Source organism: Emydura macquarii, unplaced genomic scaffold, assembly GCF_026122565.2.
Source record: "Emydura macquarii macquarii isolate MOO-44397 ecotype Brisbane River unplaced genomic scaffold, CSIRO-AGI_Emac_v2 contig_67, whole genome shotgun sequence".
NCBI lineage: Eukaryota > Metazoa > Chordata > Testudines > Chelidae > Emydura > Emydura macquarii.
Window position 1 is genome coordinate 9,968,757 of NW_027130204.1, and position 21,962 is coordinate 9,990,718.

Genomic DNA, 21,962 nt, shown 5'->3' on the forward strand with positions numbered 1-21,962 from the left:
ATGTGTCATTTTGTAGCCTGTCCAATGACTAAAGATTATATTTACCAGTTCTATTCATGGAGAATGGAGCACTGTGTTCCTTAAAAACCACAGAAAATCATAGATTAATTTACATAAGAGGTCAAATTGTCATGAAAGATGAAAAGGATGCTTTGGGAAAGCATGAGCAAGATTCATAAGGGATGGAAATTTGGTTTGATTCAAATAAATGTCTCTATGTGTCTGGCTGCTTATTGAACTTTTTTATTTTTGGGTACTGGGTTAGGAAAATCAGACAAAGAGGTTGTCACATGATTTTGAGCATGTATGTATTTTGATTAGGCTGGAAACAACACAATATAATCTTCCTTGCTGTATATTCAGGTTTATGCTTATGGTCTTAGCAAAAACCAGGAAGTTCAGGGGTACAAAGAAAAAAATATGCTAACCTATCAAAGCGCTACAAAGATTTTGGTTTCGCTCACCTTTAGAAAGAGGGTTTGAGGTCAGCTGTTATTTTATCCAAACTGTTTTTCCCATCCCTTTGCACACTGACTTATTTTTTTTAACAGGACTGGTTCATGGAAGCAATTATAGTGTCTTTCTGAAAAATTTAGATGAATAGATTTGGAGGACCCAGCCATGGATAGGACCTGAGGACCTTGTTACAGAAACTATTTATTTTACATTGATTTCAGCCTGCATAGACAATGGAGCCTAACAAGTTGGATCCTCATATAGTTTCTTAACCAGGATAGAGGCAGTGTGGGACTGAGCACAGGAATATATCACCAGATCTTCTCAAAATTTCAAGTGGACTCCATGGCTTTTAGGGGGAGGGGGAGAAATTAAAAAAGAGGAATGCCATGTTTATTGTTACGAAAACCTTTTTTTAAAAAATTCAACAGAAGATGAAACAGTTACTGAATGGCTGCCTTGATTTTACTTTTCTTTTATGAGCTTACCCCTAGGTCTGCAAATGGCCCGTCATACAAAGCCAACTGAGCAACTCGACACCTGTCCCTGTTTGCAAGTGTCTGGGGTGTGCTGTAGCCTCCTCTCAGCGCATTCTCCTCAGCAATCAGTGCTTCCAGCTCTGGTGTGGCTCCTCCTGTTACCAACGTCCGTATCAGTGTGAGAATATTGTCATTGAAGTATGTCTGCAGAGATAAAAGAAAGCTCTTTAAGCAAACACCATTAAAGTCACAACTGAAGACATCCAAATTACAACTTTTCTAGGTTTCTGCTGTTTAAAGTTCTTGGCTGTCTCTTCAAATAATTTTACATAGAAAATGAAAAGACAGCAGCCTCCAATTACTCTATTTTCTTCTATCCCATTAGGCTCCTACACTAGATCCTTCCTTTTAAACACCAATTCAGGCTGATTTTTATTAAAGAACAAAAATTTGAATGATTTATGTTTCCTATAATTGGTGTTAGTAGTGATGCAATGACTGCTTTCCTTCTCTTTGCCTTCACGTCTAATAACAGGCTTTAGGACATGTAATTGTAAAATTCAGACCACATTTAAAGCTTACACGAGCTAGTCTGCCTTTTTATACTTGTCACCAATTCGTTGGGGAGCTGCCTTTGTGCTGCAAATGTCATTACTTATTACTGTGGCTGGACTCTAGCAGTCTAACCGATGTATTGTACTAAACATCTTATTACGAGACTTGACAGTGTTCAGACATAAGCACGTATCAATTAAACATTTTGAGTTCATTCCAGATAAATGTATGATGAGTTTGGGATCCTGGTGGTCCTTTTAAAAAACTCTAGGGTATAGGGTAAGTGTGGTTTATTAGGGAAGACTTACTCTACACTGACATTTTGCCAGCATCTGAAGCATTGCTGGTCTGTCAGGCAAACAATGGGTGTTTTAAATATTAATTTAATGCCAGATGCATGACTTTAAAAGGATACTGGTCTAGTTCAAAGATACCCAGTTAAATATCTACAGTATACAACATGCGCTGTTTAAAAAGAGACTACGCAAAAAATCAGCCACTACTTCCAATCCTACTGATGTCTGGTGTTTTTCAAGAGACTTGCCCGCAAAAAAGCAGATTAGGAGAAAAAGGTTCATATATAGCTCTTGGGGGCAAAAGACTTGCCTTATTGACACTTGCCTACTATTGAAGTTAGACCCTATAAAAACTATCTATAGATTTGACCTGATGACCTCAGCTTCAAATTGTACTTTTCATCCACAGATCTCAGTGCTGATTACAAAGTCAGGGAAGCATCACTAGCTACATTTCAGAGATGGGGAAACAGAGGGACATAGACATTAATTAACTTGTTCTAGGTCACATGGTCAGAGAATAGAGTTAGTTTGCAGACCTTCATCATTTCTCTTGGGCTCTCGTATGTTCATATGTGACTCCTGTTAAAAAAAAAATTCTTCTCGGAGATTTGTTTGCTATAAAAGCTTCATTTTCATGACTTGAGGCCTCTGTTGTTTTATATACACACTTGTTGCCTAAATTACAAAAAAAAAAATCCAGTCTAGATAAAAATATCCAGAATTGGCATTTTAGTAATTATATACACAGACAATTATTACTGTGATTTTACAAAATGTCTACTGTATGTATATAGTTAGCTGATGGATCAGAATTGCTTCCAAATGTGATATTTATTTACTACTCTAAGGGGAAGTGGCGCATATAATAAGTAAACTTTTAAAGGTTGGAAGCAAAAGACTATTTTGTGATCACTTCAAAGGGGGTATGGGTCTGAGTAATCAGAAGCAAAGGAGACTATCAGGGGTAAAATTCTGAATGATAGGATTATAGGGATAGTACATATAATAAACTTAATTGGCATCACTGACCCGGTAGTAATGGGGGGGACTTGACATCTGTTGAAAAAGTAATACGCCTAAACACAAAATGGCCAATAAGTTCTTGGAATGTGCTGGGGACAACTTTGTGCTTCAGAAGAAGTATCCAGCGGGACAGCCATTTTAGACTTGATTCTGACTAAGGAGAAATTGGTTGCAAATCTGAAACTTGAAGGCAAAAGTGACCATAAGAAAAGGAAGGCATTAGTGTAGCAGAATAAGGACAATGGACTTCAGTCTTTAACAAATTCAGAGAACCGATAGGTAAGGGTCCCAAGAAGAAAATCTAAGAGAAAAACAAGTTGAGGAGAGTTGGAAGTTTCTTATTACATGCAGCAAACTATCCAGATGTGAAGGATTAGGCCAATATATCTCCATCAAATTGACAAGGCTGGTTACAAAAGAATAAGCATGGAGGGACAAAATCAGAAAGGCTAAAACACAAAATGAGTTACATCTACCAAGGGACATAAAGCACAATACATTAAGAGAAAGTCCACTACTTAAGGATCGCTAATAATGACATCAAGAAGGCTGAGGTGTTTAATTCCTACATTTCTTCAGTCTCCACTATGAAGGGTTATGGTGACCTTAACAGCAAGGAGGAAGGCTCACAATCCAAAACAGGGAAATAACGGGGTAAAGAAGATTTGGACGTATGAGATGTATTCAATCGGCAGGGCCTGATGAAATTCACCTTTAGGCACTTATGAAAATAGCTGAAGCAATCACCTCAGAACGATTAGCAATTATCTTCAAGAGCTTCTGGAGGCCACGTGTGATCCCAGAGGACTGGAGAAGGGTAAATATAGTACCTATCTTTAAAAACTGGGGGAAGTATAGACCAGTCAGCCTAAATTTCCTACCTGGAAAGACATTGGAGCAAATTATTAAACAATCCGTTTGTAAGCACCTAGCGGATAATAGAGTTATAAGGCAGAGCCAGCAGCACTTTGTCAAGAACAAAGCATGCCAAACCAGCCTATTTTCCTTCTTTGACAAGGTGAATGGGGGGAAGCAGGACACATAATAGCTCTAGTAAGGCTTTTAACACGGGCCTACATGACATTCTCATAAGCAGGCTAGGGAAATGTGGTCTAAATTAAATTACTTTAATGTGGGTGTAGAACTCGTTGAAAGAGCAAACAGTAGTTATCAAGGAAGAGGCTGTATCTACAGGGGGGGTTCCACAGGAGGCACTCTGTTCTGGATGTAGTACTAGTCAATATTTTCATTAATTACTTGGATAATGGTCATTAAACTTATAAAATTTGCAGATGACTCCAAGATGGGAGGAGTTGCAAGCACATTTTGGCTTCTGTCCTCCAATGACCTTGACAAATTGGAGAAGTGGTCTAACATCAACAAGATGATGGTCACTAAAGACAAGCCCTAAAGTTAGGCAGGAGAAATCAAATGCACAACGAGGACTAACTGCCTAGGTGATAGAACTGCTGAAAAGGATCTGGGGGTTATAGTGGATCACCAGTTGACTATGAGCCAACCAGGGTATGCCAAAAAGGGTAATCTAGTTCTGGGATGTATTAACAGGAGAGTCATATGTAAGACACACACAATAGTAGTTCCATTCTACGAGGCACTGGTGAAGCCTCAGCTTCAGAACTGTGTCCAGTTCTGGGTGCCCCATCATAGGAAAGGGGGTGGGGGACGACTGCCCAGAAGACAGCTACAAAAATGATACAAGGTCTAGAAAGCCTGACTTTTGAGGAAATAAACTGGGCGTGTTTGGCGGATATTGGTTTGGGGGTGGAGGGGGTGGGAATGGACAACACTAGGCTGAGACCACACCATTCACTTCACTCATGTTAAACTGTGAATCAGAAGCAATGGCATCAAGTAGCACACCTGTCACAAAACCATTAATACAAACAATAATTGTGTCAAATTAACAGATAATAGGCCTTATTCTGATCCCAGGAGTAATCCCATGGGATTCAATGGATTTACAGTGATGTAAAATTGTTCCAACTCGGTGGGGAATCAGGCCCATGGTCAATGGAACAGCATGCTGTCATAGGAGAATGGTCTCCCACTGCTAGACAAATGTCAAGGCAAAGCTAAGACATTTAGTTGGAAAGCAGACAACATTTATCTTGGCACAATAGTTTAATTTGGGTTTCCCACTAGGACTGATGTGGATGTTAGCATTTAATCTGATGGATGAGTGCAGTCAAGTGACACTTTTTGTTCTTGCTGCTGTCGCTGAATGAAAATATTCTGACTTTGAGAATGGAGACCTCTTGTACTGCAGCCAATCAGACACTAGCCTAAGTGAATAGGCATCTATGGTGTGGCAAATAGAGGGCTTTCTGGATGACTCAAGATTATTAATGCTGCCCAATCTTGCATGCTGTCAACTCCCATGAGACTCAAGCCCTTCTTCAAATCTTTCCACTGTGGTGACGAAAAGCACAGTGCACCTCAGAAGATCAGGCTCAAAGGGTTTAAAAAAAAAAAAAATCTGACCTGGCTGATAACCATTTCTTTTGGACTAATAATACAGTAAAAAAATAATTTGAGAGCCATCTTCTACTCATGCTGTGGAAGGATACAAGTCCTGGATATGTCAGTACATATAAGGAAAAAAAATGTGCTGAATGAATGTTGTTGGAAAGGTGTTGGAGCACTAAACGTAACAAGCCATTTTTCAGTAACAACAGTAAGGGAATTCTTTTTGTTAATTGTATAATCATAACTGGAAAACACTTCAACTACTAACTGTACCCCACGCTGACTGTTGTGATTACTAGTCTGAGAACATGCACTGGATACATTGCTGAGTAATGAAAAAAAAGGAAATGCATCATAGGCCCTACAACATGGCTAAATGACAAGCAAATTCTGAAATGGATATCTGAGGTAGCAGTGCCACCTAGCCCGTACTACTGAATTCTGTTGCAGCTGTTTTGGAGTGTAAATGTTCTGGAACTGCTTTCCTGTTTGTTCAACCATTTTTAAAGCATAATTACCAGAGCTTATGTTCCGCAGTTAATGCTATCAAGCCTTTTAAACTAATTGGTCTTTTACAGAAAATTTAACTGAAAATTAACACATCTTTTAATAACATTTCTTTAACTTTAATGACACGTCGCCTTTCATTTATAACTACTCTAAAATTGTCATTTTCCATGTCACAGCTGCCATTTTTTAATGTTTGCTACTCTGATAATTTTTTAAAGGAAAAATATACCATACTATAGTAGTTATTTCACTTCCATTTCAGGCACATATCTTAACTGGCTTGTTTTTTCTTACATGATGCATTCTGTCAAAAGGATAGTGTTTGCTGCAGGTGAATGCATATCCAAATATGGGGAGTTACTGAGCTAAACTCATCAACCTAATACTGTATAGGCCCTTGGGACAGGTCCGAAGCAGAGGTGAAAGAACAATGTTTTATATTGTCCTATATTTTAAAAGTACCTCCCAGACTATTAAGGATATTGTGAGTCCTCTGGGTAAGAGGATGCTTTACTACCTGCTAATCCTTCTGAATGGCAGGATACAAAAACAGAAAAGCCTTATGTTTCAAACTGTCCATTTCATAAAACATTTCCTTTCTGAATAAAAGAGATTGTAAAGGACCTTGGGGGTGCTACTGGAAAGTAGCCTTTCTGTTTCTTCTTATTCCTGTTTGTATAAAGGAGAAAGAAAGAGACTATATCCTTCTGCGTGTTTGTATAAGGGGAAAAGGGACTATGTTGCTAGAATAATCTTTTAACAAATATTAAGGTTCTAACACAGACCAATAGATGCCAGGAAATTCTAACTTAAGTCTCATGATCTGGCTCTGAATAGACCCTTTGGTACTGATGACATTCCCTGAAGCTACACCAATCCCGCTGCCAGTGGTATGTATAGAAATGATGCTCAAGCACTGGATGGTTTGCATGGCCATATGTGTTGTACCCTCATTACCAAACTGAATGCCATCCAGACTGAAGATGTCTGGGAATCACTTCACAGCGATAAAGCTAATGGTGAGGATGCTTGTTGGGACAAATGGCATTTTTGCATCCTGCACTTTGTTTTGCCTGCTATAGCTACAGAAGATGGCCAAGATTTTCAAAAGTCACTAGTGATTTTGGGTGTTCAACTTGGCACATCTTAGAGGTGGCCTGATTTTGAGATGGTGGCACTAAAAGGGACCTGATTTTCAGACTCTTTTAAGATATCTTGAGTCTTATGATTTTTGAAAATCTCAACACATACCTCATCCACCTGTGTAAAGTTTGCTTTTTTTAAAAAAAAGTAAAATGCACTGTGTCTGAGATAAGGTTACAAAGCCTTGGCTTTTAACCAACTTACATTTTGCTATAAGCAAGCGTATTGTGAAAATATGCTTTGATTGCCCCAGGCAGCCCCACTAAAGGAAGAGAAGTATATGTCTATACCGTTCCACACGTATTTTATATGTTTGTAGATGTTTACCGCAAATCAAATACTTAGACTAAAATATAATGAAAAACTCTGGCAGAGGCTCATGTCTATTCCAGAGACGCAGTAAAGGTTAGTCAGCCTTGGTTAAGAATAGCTATTGTCAAACTTAAAATCCGTGCCAGGTGAAATACCTGAGAGTTTGGATGGGACCCATTTCTATATTCAGTATAAATCCTAAAGTAAAAAGTCCTTATCAATAAACAAAGCATTCTTCTCTGCATATTGATGTTCGCTGAAGAGGCAAAAAAACCTGCACAGGAAGGATTATTGTGTAGAAGCGATATATATTGTGTAGCTATAAGTGAAGTCGTCTTGTGCATAGTTTCATTAGTGCTAAAGAGAAGAAAGAAACACAGATTGATGGGCCTTATTACTCTCTTACTTTACACCTGGAATTTAGTAATTAAATCAATATAGTTGACTTGATCCTACTCAAGTCCCGAAGTGAACCAACATGTGACAAAGGACTTCCCTCTTATAGAATTGCTGTGGAGCTAGTGTAGTGAAAGTATGACTCATCTGATCCTACAATCATGTTGAATATTTTGGGATCAATGCTTGAATTTATTCAGTACACGTAGAGGTCAGGTCACAAAAAGCAAACTCTGTCAGACAAAGTGGATACTACAGAGCCAATGGATCAGGTGGTGTGGGAAGTGACAGGATGCCCTTTTTTGGGTAGAGAATAAAAATATGAAGCAGCTCTCCCTTCCCATCACCCCAAGAGAGGTGTGGGAGAAAGGGAAAGGTGGTAGACACCTCATCCATTTGACAGCTAGGAGAGGAGAGAGTTCCTTTCCCACCCTGTAGCTTGGACAGAGGAAAACCTCCCAGGACTAGGGGGGAGAGTGACCCTGCCCCTGTTGGCAAAGCAGAAGGAAGAGGAGGCAGCATCAGGGCGGCAAACGAGGACTGGAAAATAATTCCCACAGAAGAAATACTAACCAAGGAAAAGAACCAGGGATTCACCCTAAGTCAGAATTTGCTATTTCTGGCATCACACTCATTTCACTGGCTTCGGACTGTGATGCCCCATCATGTTGTTTGATGACTTAAGAATGAAAGAAGTTTGAAGAAGAGTCTTCACAGAAGAAAGAAGACAGAGTTTGTGAACAGGTATGGTATCGATAGCTAGATATTTAGAGGGAAAAATAGTCACATCTACTTTGTGAAGAATAAACTGACTGTGCTCAAAGGAAATGTTTCTAAATTGTAATGCTCCATTGTGAGTTATCTAAGCATAAACACAATTATTCTCTCTTATAATTTATCTTTCTAGTGTTTGCACAATAAAGCAATGGCATAGAGTCTGTAACATTGCTATCTGTTACTCTGGGAATGCCTGTGATAAATAGAAGGATTAGCCTTTCAATAAGTGAAGCAGCAAGCAGCAGGAATTGAATTATGCAACATTCTTTGGATGGGGATGCTTAGACACCTGATTAAATGGCAATTTTGGGAAGAGAGCTACAGAAAAAAAGAAATCAGTGAAATCTAAATGGACCTGATGTTTAAATGTTGTCTGAAAATGAGTTGGAAGGCTGATCTTTCGGGTTCCATTGTCTAGAAAGCTCTCAATCATATTTTCATTCTATCCTCTTGTCAGCTGCTTTTAAATATGATAGAACTCCTCAGTGTCCTCCTAATACTAAAACTCAAATAAGCAGGTTTCATTCAGGAATCCCGTTTGTCTCTTTAGGTGAAGCTTTCAAAATGCCAGTTTGGAACCTTCATATTTAAGAGTTCCAAGGTATTACATGGAAATGCTAAGCCTTTTACCCATAAAATTTTTATTAGTAATGGTTTAGAGTTTTAGTTTGGTTGGATACTTATCTGGACTTTCTAAACGTGTCAACTCTGCAAAATTTGGCTGACGACTCACAAGAACAGGGTATCTCATAAGATTACTGTTACTTCATGGGCCTTACTGGAATGAAACACTGTGAGAATAGGCTCACCCACGTTGTTTCATTACTCCTCTCTCAAGCTGTGGCTGGAATGGACAGAAGTCTAGTAGACATTTGTTTTTTGTTTTTTTAAATAAAGATTAACTGTACTTTTCTGAACCACCAAAAATTTGGTAGGACTTTTAGGTGAAGGTTATAGTTGGCTCTTATTAAAAAAAAACATTGGTTTCCCCATCTTTAGTATTATTTGGGGCTTAAACCAACTGATCTCCGGTATCATGAAACTACATTCCATGGAGTACTCTGAAAGTTCAGGTTCAACTTTACAAAGGACTCTCAACCAGCCCCTAATTTTGCAGTTGCATTTTTTGGCAGGCACAGTCATTTTAACCCACAAAACAGATTTTGTGTGAACAAACAGCATATTGGCCGCACAAGTAAAGATCAGTTTAAGTCCACAGCTGCCTTTCACATGGATAGATTATCTTTAGCAGATGTACATCAGGAGGCCGTTAGTGAGTTTGACCTATTTAAAGTCTATTTTTAAATCAAGGCTCGAAACTAACTTTTTTCAACAGAACCCAATCAGGATCACGAAAGGCACTATTAAAAACATAATTTACAAAGTAATCATATTATAACAGCTGATACTGCAACAAAAGAGTATTCTGAAACATCTGTAGCTAGGATAATCAGGAACAAACAAGGTCTCCAAAGGGATACTTATTTGAACAGTTTTAAAGAGGTATAATATAACAGGCCTGCTTAATGGAGCTTATCATAAACAACATTTCATATTTTTCTCCATTAATTACAGCTCTCTTGCATCTTAGTCATCTACCCTGAAAGGTCTACTTCCATTGAAAAATACCAATCTGCAAACTGGAATAGATTCAACTACTGTTAGTTTCCCAGTTCTATAAAATATCCTAGACTGGTTGCTTTCCATTTGGTCCATTTGCAGAAAGCTGCACCAACATTAACCTGCTGTCACATGAAGAGTACAAAGTTTTTAAATGGAGGTCCTTTAATTGAGTGCCTAAACCAGTTAAAAATGGCCCCGGCTCTAGGTAAAAGTGGAGACGGATACCCTGTATGTATTGAGAGAGTATTCTCCGCCTGATTTTAAAATAAAATAAAAGATGAAGACTATTTATTTGCTATGGATGGCCAAAAACTGGTTTAGATAAAATTGCTGCTTATTTTGAACTCCACTGAAACTCAAAATAAACCTTCTATGAACTTGTTTCAAGGTTTGAAATTGGTTAAAAACAAACCCCCCATCACAATTTCTTATGTTTTTGCATTCTGGGTTCCAGATACAAGCAGGAATATTGGAATAACCTGACAGCATGTTTACATGCAACATCAGACCCAGAAGTGTGATGTAGCCAGTCTTTCAAGAAATCCCATTCTCATTAATTTCCAGCCCATTTTGCACACTCAAGAGGATCAGCTGGTTTAATTAAGCTTTGCAGAAGTATCCAACCTTTTGTCTGCTGGCCAGATCTGATATAAACATGCAAACCTTTTGTTTGTTATCCACCAGTATGATCTATCACTTTATGCATGAAGGACAACAATAAAAAATAATTAGAAGCTGTAAAATGTATAAAACACTGAACTGTCAAGGTAGTTACGTTTTTGATTTTTAGAGATAATGCCCTAAATTTCCCAGGGTGATTTTTGAGGGCTTCCATTTTTGGATAGTTAACTTTACACACCCTGCTGCAATTCACCTGACTTTCAAAAGGTGGATGCTCAACCTTTTCTGAAAATAGTGCGCATCCAAAATCAACAGTTGCTTTTGAAGACTTAGGTCAAGATGCACGCCCTATGGTCTGAGAGGTTAGTTGCTCCAGATCCTCAAAGGCATTTGAGGTGTATAACTTCTCTAGATAGCAACAGGAGTTATGCGCCAAAATATTTTTGAGGGGAGTTGGGGCTCAGTGCACAGCTCAAGTAATGACGGTGTATGGAGGCCTAAGGGAAGGTATCCTCTCCTTCAGGCTGCATGGTGGCAGTGGAACTGCTACACAACATCAGCCTCCCATGGCCTGTCTGATGGGGAAGAGGGAGAAAGTTTGAATTTGCTTACAGCACTCATGAGGGAGTCCAGTACACTGACAGCGAACGCGGTTCCACATGCAAATGGCTGTGTGAGATACAATTCCGTGTCTGGGTCGTCGTCGTCATCTTGGTCCAAAAACTGAACGTTTGAATCGTTTACTGAAAATGATAACACAAAAAATATCATCATGTGCTTCTTGACCAGCAGAATGTGACCTTACATACTACACAATCAGAAAGAAAATGCAACGGCGTGTGTCTGGAAACACAGACTTGTGTCTTTGACATCACTTAAAATGAAATCAAAGTGGATGTGAAAATGTGCACTTAAAAATCTGTTGATCCATATTTTGCTTGTATGAATGAAAGGTGAATATCCCTGTGCTGTAAAACCAACCTTCTTGGTAACACCTGCTCACCTGCCATGGTGCTGACATACATTTTCCCTCAGTATAGGTGAGATACAATGGCTAGGGCTACATGGATATGCGGTGAGCCGTTAACCTCAGGTCCACTTTGTGAAATAAACCTTGTCCACAAAAACACTGGTTCAACCCAAAGGCATTTGTTGAATCTGCTACTGTGATTTTTTTCTGATGAAGCTGTGTTAATGCAATTGCAGTTCCAAAGAGGGAAGCTCCCCATTCAGCTTGCCATGCAAAAGCAATGCACTGCAGTTCTACTACTATCCTACAGTAGCAATGATCATCAACAGGGTTTCAGCTACCGCCTCACCAACCTAGCTACAAAAATTTCTTTTCCATCCTAGGACTCCTTAGCCATAAAAGTGCCAACAACTTGTGTCACCAAAGATGCTTTTGAACTTACTAAAACTTAAATGACAAATTAATTTCAGTTCCCATCCAGGTCTGGGAAATGATCCGTTTTGCAGCATCTGATAGAGTGGGTCTTGAATTCTTTTCTTGTCTCATATTTATTGGAAATTCACTGTATTTATTTTTTTAGTAGACAAGGCTGCTCCTAAAGAGCCAAACTCTAATGCCGTTTACTTTAATGGACTCAGGTGTTGGCTCCACTTTTTGTCTAGGATTATGCCCGAACTATCTTCTTGAGACAGTGACTTTTATTTGATCAAACCATCCATTTTAAATAGTAATTGTCCACTAATATAGTACTGTACTGTTCACGCAAGGACCTTGAAGAGCTCCACAAGTATGAACAAGGCATATATATATATATATATATAAATAAAAATAGCACTCCTGTGAAGAAGATAAGCATTATTATCCTCATTTTAACAGATGGGTAAATTAAGGCACCACTAGGCTGTGACCTAACCAGGTCAATCAGTATCAAAGTTGGTAATAGAACATGCAATTCCTGACTCCCCATCGCCTGCTGTAACCACTAGAAAGTAACATCTCTCAGAGGTATATACAGTCACTAGTTACATTATGTGATGCAGATGAATTTCATCCTGGTAAATAGCTCCATCTACAATAATACTATCTTTCCCAATGCCTGTCAATTTATTCTTGGGCTTCTAAGCAAAATATCATTTGAAAACCTGTTGTACTGTTTCAAAATACACTTTTTGAAAAGATTGAGCCTTCATTTAATTTGCTAGCTGAGGAGAGGAACTATCAACAGTAGTACTTTTTTTCCACTTACATCTGGCAGACTTGTAAAACTAATACTTGACTTTGACACAGACTTTCTACCAGTACGTAGTGCCAGTTTCCAACTTACGGCAAATCTTATGTGAATTCTACAAGTGCAGTTTAAGCCTGAATATATCTTTATCTTCCTGATGCAAGTTAGCCTGCTATGATTTCTATAAAAGGTCTCTGGGCTAGACAGTGGTAGGTTTAAGAGCGCAGCACTGCACCACAGGAAATGCTAATCAAACACTGCTCCCAACCGCTGGTGAAATCTTGTTTTATTGAGATAGTGCAGCATAGAAGCTTAGCTACTTTTATAGCTTCAGAGTCTGAGAGAAGGTCTACCCACAAAAATAAACAAACAAACAGCTTGAGGAAAGATATGATACTCTGGTTTCTTCTTTGAAATCTTTTATTTCTTTTTTGACTTCCTGTGAGCGCTAAAACATGTCAGTCAAATTGACAATAGACTGAAATAAGAGAGAAGGAGGCTGAGGCCAAAGAAAATGAATAGGTGAGAAGATGCTATGGAAACAGCCGGCAGGTCAGACGAGTGTGATCAAAGGTTTACTGATGCTGCGTGAAAAAGAAATCATTAAGAAAGGCCAGAACAAGACAGTCAATTTCTACCAGAACCACAAATAAAACACATTTAAAGCAGTGCCATGAGGGTAGCCCCTCTGATACAGCCAGATACATAAAGAAAAAGCTGATGACAGTAGGAACAACACCACCAATAACAAAAAAGAAGACAGTGATGTGAAGGAAAAAGGCACTTCTTACCCAGTTCAGTTATCATTAGTATGTGGGTTCCACTGTTTTTTTCCTGACTGATTGAAACCAAAGGCAGAAGTTTGCCAGGCTTAGCTAATAAGTAAAGTATTTAGGGGGGGAAAGAAAGTACAGAAAGAGAGTAAAATAAGGGAGTAAGACAAGTAAGGCTCTAAAAAAAATAAAAAGGACTAAGGACCACAAATCAAGTTTGTATTTGCCATGAAAGCTTCTGCACTTCACCACACCACACTACTTGACAACATAAATATCCACAGAGAGAGCGGAAATCATACCCAGGTAACTAGTTGCCTCACTCTCAAGGGTAGCAAGTGTCATGTCACTAAGCAGTTTGGTTACGCAATATTAAACAAGTTTTGGAGCATGAAGGATTAACCAACTCACCTTTTAAATAGTCTGCTGGCATCTTACGTAACTTTTCTTTGTGAAAAAGAACGTCCCAAAGAACCCTGCCTAATTGGTACAATACATTAAATACAGCCTCTTACCTAATGTAGCATGTGTTCAAGACCACACAAGGTGAAAACACGTAGGGAGGAACTAGTTTAATTATTTATCCAAGTAGAAAAAATATCCCCCAATATTTCTTTAGCAAGAGTAAGTCAAAACAGTTAACTGAAGAGTAAATATGGTGGCATTGACTATGAAATAGGTAACTCTCGCGAGGCCTGTACAAGGAGATGGAAAAATATATATGGAGATGGACATAAAAGGAGTGTCTCTGTTTTCCTTACCTAGCTCTGTTATAATAGGGATGTTGGCGCCTGTTGTGATCGAGGGTTGCCGTAACAGACCATGGACTGGACTGTTGTCTGGAGATGACCTATCCATTCCTGGTGGTGTAAACCCTAAGGAAGAAATGTCAGAGAGTTACAGACAGGATAAACTTCCAGTTACAAGTCAAAAAGGAAAAGAATGCAATGAGTCATTTCAATTTGATGCAAATTAGACATAAACACTGCAGGTATCTCCTGGGATAGATTATTGTTCAGCAAACTAAAGGTAGAAATCTGCTACAAACTATTTTATTTCACTTTCAGTATTGCTGAAATACAATCCCTCAAGCCTACCAGCATTACAGGCAGTTTATGCTATAAGCCAGCTGGCAACAATTAAAGCCAACACACTTCTGCTAAACTCGTGAAACAGCAGTTTTTACATGCTAAAACTTTCAGTGCAAAATGTGATCCTTGTTTAAAAAAAAATGGAAACAAAATCCAAAGCCATTAGATTTGGAGGTTTTTTTTCCCTTTGCTATAAATATTTCAAGGAACACTAGTAATAAGCATCTTGACTTAAGCCACACAGAGCATTCTAAGGCTTGTTAAATCACCCTGCTTGTAGCCTTCAGGAGCTGATTGGTCTGATTCATGAGTTTTAGGGTTGCTCTGCAAACATGACTGAAGGATTTAGTTATTCTAGACGTTACAAAAAGCATTATCAAGCCCATAGAGTTCTCAATTTCCATGCTGACCGTGCAGAATCTTCATGGCTTCTATGTGGGCTACCATGACAGAAAGAGCAGGACACAATAGTCAAGAAGGAATCAGGAGCTGGGGGGGGGGGGGGGGGGGGGGAAGCCTGCCATGTGGCAGGGTGTGGGGGCGCACATCTGGGGATAAACAGGAGAGCGGTACACATATTTGGGAAGAGGATGGTATAAAGAGAAAGTGGGGAAGAGCCACATAGGAGGTGGAGGAATGGTCGGGACAGCAGCTGCCTCTTTATGCAACAAACATGCTCCACCCAAGTCCCTGCAAGCTCCGCAGGAACACCTGCCACTCACCAATTCTTAAACATAAACAGGAAATACCCAAGCGAAATATTTTGCTAAGCTGGAACTATGAGGTAAGGGCTGAATCTGTCAATGGTTTAATTAAGGGTGGAAGAAAAAACACAAAAAGTTGACCTGGAAATGCATTGTTATGCTATACACTTAGGTCTCCCTGATTTGAAAAAAGTAGGAAATGGGCTTTAAAGTCATCTTTGTGGCAGTAAGACCAGAATGTGGCTCAAGGGCTCTATTCCCCCCCTTGCTCTGGTAGTATTTTTTTGTTGATGAGGAATAGAAATGAGGCCAACTAATTTTACATTAAAAATTGCTGAACAGCCATTAGACTTTGGGCAAATTCTGTCCAGACTGTTGTACTTTATGTCTGAGATCCAAGAACAGATTTTTGACCCTTTGTCATTACTCATTGGAACTAGATTTGACTCATCCAGATGCCACCCCTCAGTCATTCAGAGCCAAATTAATTCCTGGTGTAACGCCATTGCCTTTTCACAGCATGCGAATTGGTCCACTCAGCTAGATTCATTCATACACTCAGCTGCTATTGACACCAAAATGAGCTGAGATTGTATTTCCCTCTGTCCCTGTCCTCAATTTTGGCTACACAAATAAACCATGAAATACTAGAGTGCCCTACATAAGCTTACAGTGCTGCAAAATGTAATGTCAGGCCCTTTCCTGGATTTTGCCCCTTTCTGGGTGATGATAATCACCGCTATCAAACTAGCTTAAGGGCTCTAATTTTGGCGCCTCCGTGGTCTTCTCAGTCTAACAGCAGCTTGGGAGCTGAGTGTGGGTCTCCAGTTCAGCTCTGCGCTCCCGTGCTTGCAGGGTTTGGGAATCACTGAGCTCATCTTACTGGGAAGGGGGCATAGCACTCTGTTTTGTTTAGAAGTTGCTTTGGCCTTGTGTCTAAGAGCAAGTGTGGTGTCAATTTAACACACAATCGGATGCAACAAATATTGCGGCGAGACTGTCCTACCCCTGCAGGGAGATGGATTTGCTACCTTTGGTCTGGTCCACTACTAACTCCTGTGATCCTCCAAGAGACTCCAGCATGAACTGCGCCCTGCCCTCTGGAAGAAAGCTCCCTGCAACCCAAGGCCTGTGAGGATAGGCTGTATAAATTGGAGGAAAAAAATGTGGAGAGAGGTTCTGCATGGTGATCAGGGAGGGAGGAGAAGTAGTCCGAATGCCTTCCACAAAGAAATGTTGCCATGTGGGAATTTAAGTACAGCAATACAAGCCCAGTCAACAGTGGTAGTTCGTATAATACTATAAAAACACAGATTACTTCAAGGCAGGTGGAAGCGCTGCATATGCCAGAGTGTTTCATTTTACTCCTTACTCATTGTACTGAAATCAGCTCTTCTGCACCAGCATGGGAAAAGCAGATTGATTTCTGTATGATAATCTCTATCATGGCCAAATCCCACATATAAGTGACAAAAATTCAAGAACTTTTAATCACAGGATACCTCACCCACTCCGTGCTGCATCACAGGCCTATGCACGAGTCACACTGGCCTACTGGGAGTTTTCCTAGGAACCCCCTCGGGACTTGATGGCTCCACAACCCACTCAAAATAGCTGGCAGATTAATTATGGCTCAAGAGTCCTGGCTCGCAGGGGACGCAGGGACCAAAAAAAAAATCCAGCTGTCAAAGGGGCAGGAATGGCATTTCTGGAGACATGGATGCTGGAGTTGGGCTGCCTTCTGTTGTTGTGTCCTGTGCTTGAATTTTGTATAATTTCATGTTATGCAGTAGGGAGCATGATGAGAGACACCAGCTCTTGCCAGACCGTCAAACACAAGCAGTGACAGACAATGTGATGTTCACTGGGGCCACCAGAGAATCACAACTCAGTGTGACTGGCAGCAAGCTTTCCAATCTCACACTTATTTGATTGCAGGTAAAAAAGGCTAACCGTCTCCCCACGAGCCCTACAGGTATTGGTGTGGGCGGTGTTAGCATGCGTCACCACTGTTCAGACCATCCTCAGAGGGCTCTCTTCTCTCCTTGCTGTGGAGGCTTTTCTTACCAATCCAACTCTGTGTCCACTGCATATTTTTCAATGAATCGGGCCCTTCAGATTGTAGCTTTCCAGCCAGCTCAGAGGAAAATGTAAAGACTCAGTGTAACTTGTCTCTAAATGCATGACTCTCCCAACTCTCCCTAGAAGGCTATTTGTAGCCACCTCTCCCTAACCCCTCAAATATTTGTCTTCCTAGGATAGTGTTAGGAGATTGAAGTAAAGGTGGCATTTCTGTTAGGCACAGACTGTTGGGAGCTCTGTAATTGTACATGGCGCACACAGTGCATTCTCTATGAAATGCAGGAAGCATTTTAAAGGGATTTTGTTTTCCCCATGAATGACAAATAACCCTGTGCCTTACTATTTTTTCCTCTATGGTTTTGGAAGATGTGAGAAATATCCACAATTGTATTTCCCTGAAAGCGCTTAATTTGAATTGGCTGTGGGAATCTGCTGTGTGAACAACTAACAAATCTGGAATTCTTTCAGCAAAAGAAATATCAGAAAATGTAGGGATTTGGGGTATGTGTCTGTCTATCCACCACCCACAAAGTCCTTATTCCAACCTCCAGGACATGTCGTGTTTGCAGCCTCCTTCCCAACCCACAACATAAATTTTAGATGCTGTCTATTTTCTTCCACCAAAAAAAATGAAGGAAAATGAAACTGTTTTATCAGAACTTTCATTTAAAGGCATGAAAAACTACAAGTGACAGCCGTGCAGATTCAGTGAATGTGACGTTTTTGAATTTCTTCAATTTGACAAGTAAACACCTTAAATCGGTAATGCTATATGCATAATACATGGCCTGTATTTTGACATCCATCATCAAATGCTGACTTGAGAAAATACAGGTTGTACGTCAAGGAACAGCACCCATGAAGCAGGAAGAAATTCAGGTCACAGGGTATTAGGAAAACTATTTCATTACAGAACCAGAAACAAGCTAAGGTGCCCGATTTAAGACCAGCCATTTTCAGCTGTGAAAAGATTCAATTTCTTTGCACAGAGCCTTCATTTAGAAATGACATGCTTTCCTCACAGCCCTTTTCCACTTTCCTTTTCATATTCCATTTTCTCCTTCAGTCTCCAAATCTTAACATTCATAAACTCAGTAAAACAGGGCAGGTGGTTATTGTGATCTGCCTAACTGCAGTGCCATGCTTGTTCTACAAACAATGCCAGGCGTTTGAGTTACAACTACAGGATAGGATCATACTCCAGGTGAAATTCACGTTGCCCATGAGTACATGTAATTTGTGTGATATAACGTAATGGCACAAATAGGAGGTAGGGTGCTACTAGGCAACTAGTTCATGTTGGCTTTTACTACGTCTAACTATGAACCAGTAGTAGAAGTAACCATAGCCCTCCTAGCTTATGCACGGTCACTGAAGTCACTGAATCAATAGTTGGATGACCCAGTGGCTGTATTCAAACTACTCCTCAGTCTGCCCACAATCCATTACTACGTATTCCTGGAGGGAGATCTTGCAGTGACCGACATACGGGAGAGTCCTTCCCATGGGTCAGTAAACATGCCCTTTCTGTTTGATGTGCTTGCAGAAGGTTTGCCAGAATTTTAATTCAGAAACAAATCTGGCCCTTGGATGTAGGCTTCCACTGACTTCATTGGGGTCCCAGAGTGCATATCCAAGGGCACAATTCATCCCTTTACATTTATAACGTGCTTTCCATTCAGAAGGATCACAAAATGTCTTACAAACTGGTTTTACTAACTCCAATCATTCAATCCAGAACCGAGGTACGGTCAATTCTAGGGTGCAATGCAGCAAATGTTTAGCAGCACACAGTAAACCAACATGATTTGGGAGAGAAGATGGACAACTGCAAGTAGGTAAGATTTCAGTTTGAAATTTAACCAGATTGCCAGAGTAAAGGCTGTTTTCTTGCTTGTCATTAAAATGCCATGCACTCCTATGGTGCTGTATAAAAATAATATTCTAGTGAAAGGTGCTTTGGAATTTATGAGGTAATATTCAGATTAAAGACTGAAGAAATGTAATTTTAAAAAAATGATTATTGTAAACTATTTCTGACTCACCTGAGAAGCCCGAAACAAGAATCATATTTCAAATATAGATAATTAGCATGCAAGTGGTGAGCTTCCAAGCAGTGGATGGATAAGATACCATGCAGGTAATGTGGGAAAAGAAAATGAGAGCCAGAAACAAACAGAATTCTCTTACAATGGGACCTCACCTTTTGCTATTGTTTGCTGATACTGTGCATTAAAATTCCATTGAATTCAATGGAATGATAGACTTTAACTCTTATTCTCCAAAGGACAGCCATTTGGCAGACCTAAACATTTCAGCAGCAGTCATGCAGCTAAAGAACTGCTGACATTCATAGGAATCTGTTACAACCATTCAATTTAGAAACAGTTCTAGCTGCAGTGTCCCCTGGGCCTGCAACAGAGTTTTGGTTTGAGCAGAGCACCAGGAAATCTTGAGTTCTAATATAAACAGTGTTGGTGCAGCCCAGTATTGAGATGGAATTTAGCTGTAAAACAAAGTCCAGGATCTGGATTGGGATTTCAACACTTCTGAAGTCTGGAAGTCACTCAGCCCAGTCAGCCCAGTTATGGGTCAGGCCACCTCTACTTGAAGTGGTAGAAACTGCAAACACAGAAGTTTTACTTTATGTTTTTACTGTGGGATCGAATAGTGTCATATTTGGCTGTTTTAGTTCATAAGGATCCAAGGAAGTCTCTTCTCAGTTTACATTTAAATAACATTGTCCTTTATGAGTTTCACTTGGCGTTTCAAGTTCAAACACACACCAAAATTCAGAGCAAAACCCATCTGAAACTGCCCAAGTTTTGTCTGATTTTGGCTCGAAACCATGCAAAACCACACATAATATGCACCGGAGCCATAGAGCAGGTCAAGGTTTACCACAAGTTTACACAAAACCCAAAACCACAGGAAGGGTTTAGGTTTTGTTATCAAAGCTTTGCAGAGCTCTGCTTTTGAGCTCTCTGCTTTCTACTGCTCCCCTCCCCGCACACTAATTTAACAGTCCTCTTATGTCTGCTAGGATAGGAATATTATTCCTGGAAATGGCAAACACAACCAATGTTCCCCCAGATGAACTTTCCACTCTCTGTGGAGCCAAGCACAATTTTACTGAAATCACATTTCTTTTTGGAAAAAAGGAAATCAGGCGAACGCTCACTTTGTTGACTTTTCATCCAGATTTTTCAATGGTACAGCAATTTTTGGAAGGATCTGATCACAGTTTTGCTGAGGTCACTGAATTTCTTTGATGTTTTTTCTTGCACTTGATGAAGCCAGAGTTGAACTATAACTCCTAATATACACTACAGCATTCTTGCTTGATATGCATCTGTCATTGACACACAAAATGTATTTTGGGAGTCTTCATCTGTGTCTTCTTATTAGTGTCTTTTCATTCAATTTCAAGTGTCTAATGTAACAAGCAAACACTTTTGCAATAATAAAACCTGGAAATATAATTGTATTAAGCAGCCCCTGCACTGCATGAAGAGCAAAGCTGTGGAAACCCATGAAGTCATAAAGAAGGGAATATTGCTTAGATTGCTAGTACCCCTTCATCACATCGCTGCCTCCCAGCCATACCTTCTACAAGTACAGCAGCTTCTGGAGATCTGGAGACAGAATGGTAGACTCATCTTGTGAGTATTTGTAAAGTACCTCTAATGTAAGGCACCACAGAAATGCAAAGTAATTTCATAATGCAGAAGGAAGATCGTAAGATTGCTGGTGCAAGCAGGCCACAAGAAAGCTGATAGACCAGGGCATTTCCAAACTATATCACAGTCTGGATCACATCTTAATAGTAAGGTTGATTTGTGGCTACTTTCCCCTCCCATTTGCAATCCCATGATCCGCCTCCTCTCCCATTCACAATGAGGCAACGCCCTTCTGCCAACTACAGCTGTTGCCTTCATGGAAAAGCATAGCATTTAGGTAGTTGCAGTCTTAGATGCACTGAATATTTTTCATTTTTTGAAGAAAGTTAATTGCACTGTTATCTTCTACTCTTCATGTCCTTCATTTCCCATCTGTTCTGTTCCCCTTTCTATGCCCCTGTACCTGCTTCTCTAATATCATGTTCCCTTTCTCCTCCTGGTCTTTTCTCTTTTGTTGGAGTCTGCTCTCTAGTGGATCCACTCTCTGTGGGCAGTTCCTATTTCCTCACCACCCATGTGCCAGAGACAGCTTGGCTGGCACCATCTGTTTTTACACATATTCAGACTCTGTTTTGCCCAACAGCTGTAGAAGTAGCTGGATTCAAGGAGAAGAGCTAGTACCATGTGGCTATTCAGCTTTCCTTGGACCAGCAGCAAATGCAGTAATTCAAAATGCTACATGGTAGTTGATTTAATATTACTATGAGAAATCTGAAGTCCTAACATTTTCCTATTTAAATCCTTAACCTTAAT

General features: G+C 39.9%; 1 protein-coding gene across 2 annotated transcripts in view; it reads right to left on the minus strand.

The window, feature by feature from the left end:
• Window positions 1-21,962, minus strand: part of KCNMA1 (potassium calcium-activated channel subfamily M alpha 1) — a 708,266-nt gene that overhangs the window by 15,691 nt on the left and 670,613 nt on the right. For both annotated transcript variants that reach the window (XM_067539508.1, XM_067539518.1), the window contains exons 23-25: window positions 14,414-14,527; window positions 11,294-11,424; window positions 945-1,139 (exon numbers count right to left, since the gene is read on the minus strand). In XM_067539508.1, the coding sequence (XP_067395609.1) occupies window positions 945-1,139; window positions 11,294-11,424; window positions 14,414-14,527 (440 nt within the window). The remainder of the gene's footprint in view (window positions 1-944; window positions 1,140-11,293; window positions 11,425-14,413; window positions 14,528-21,962) is intronic.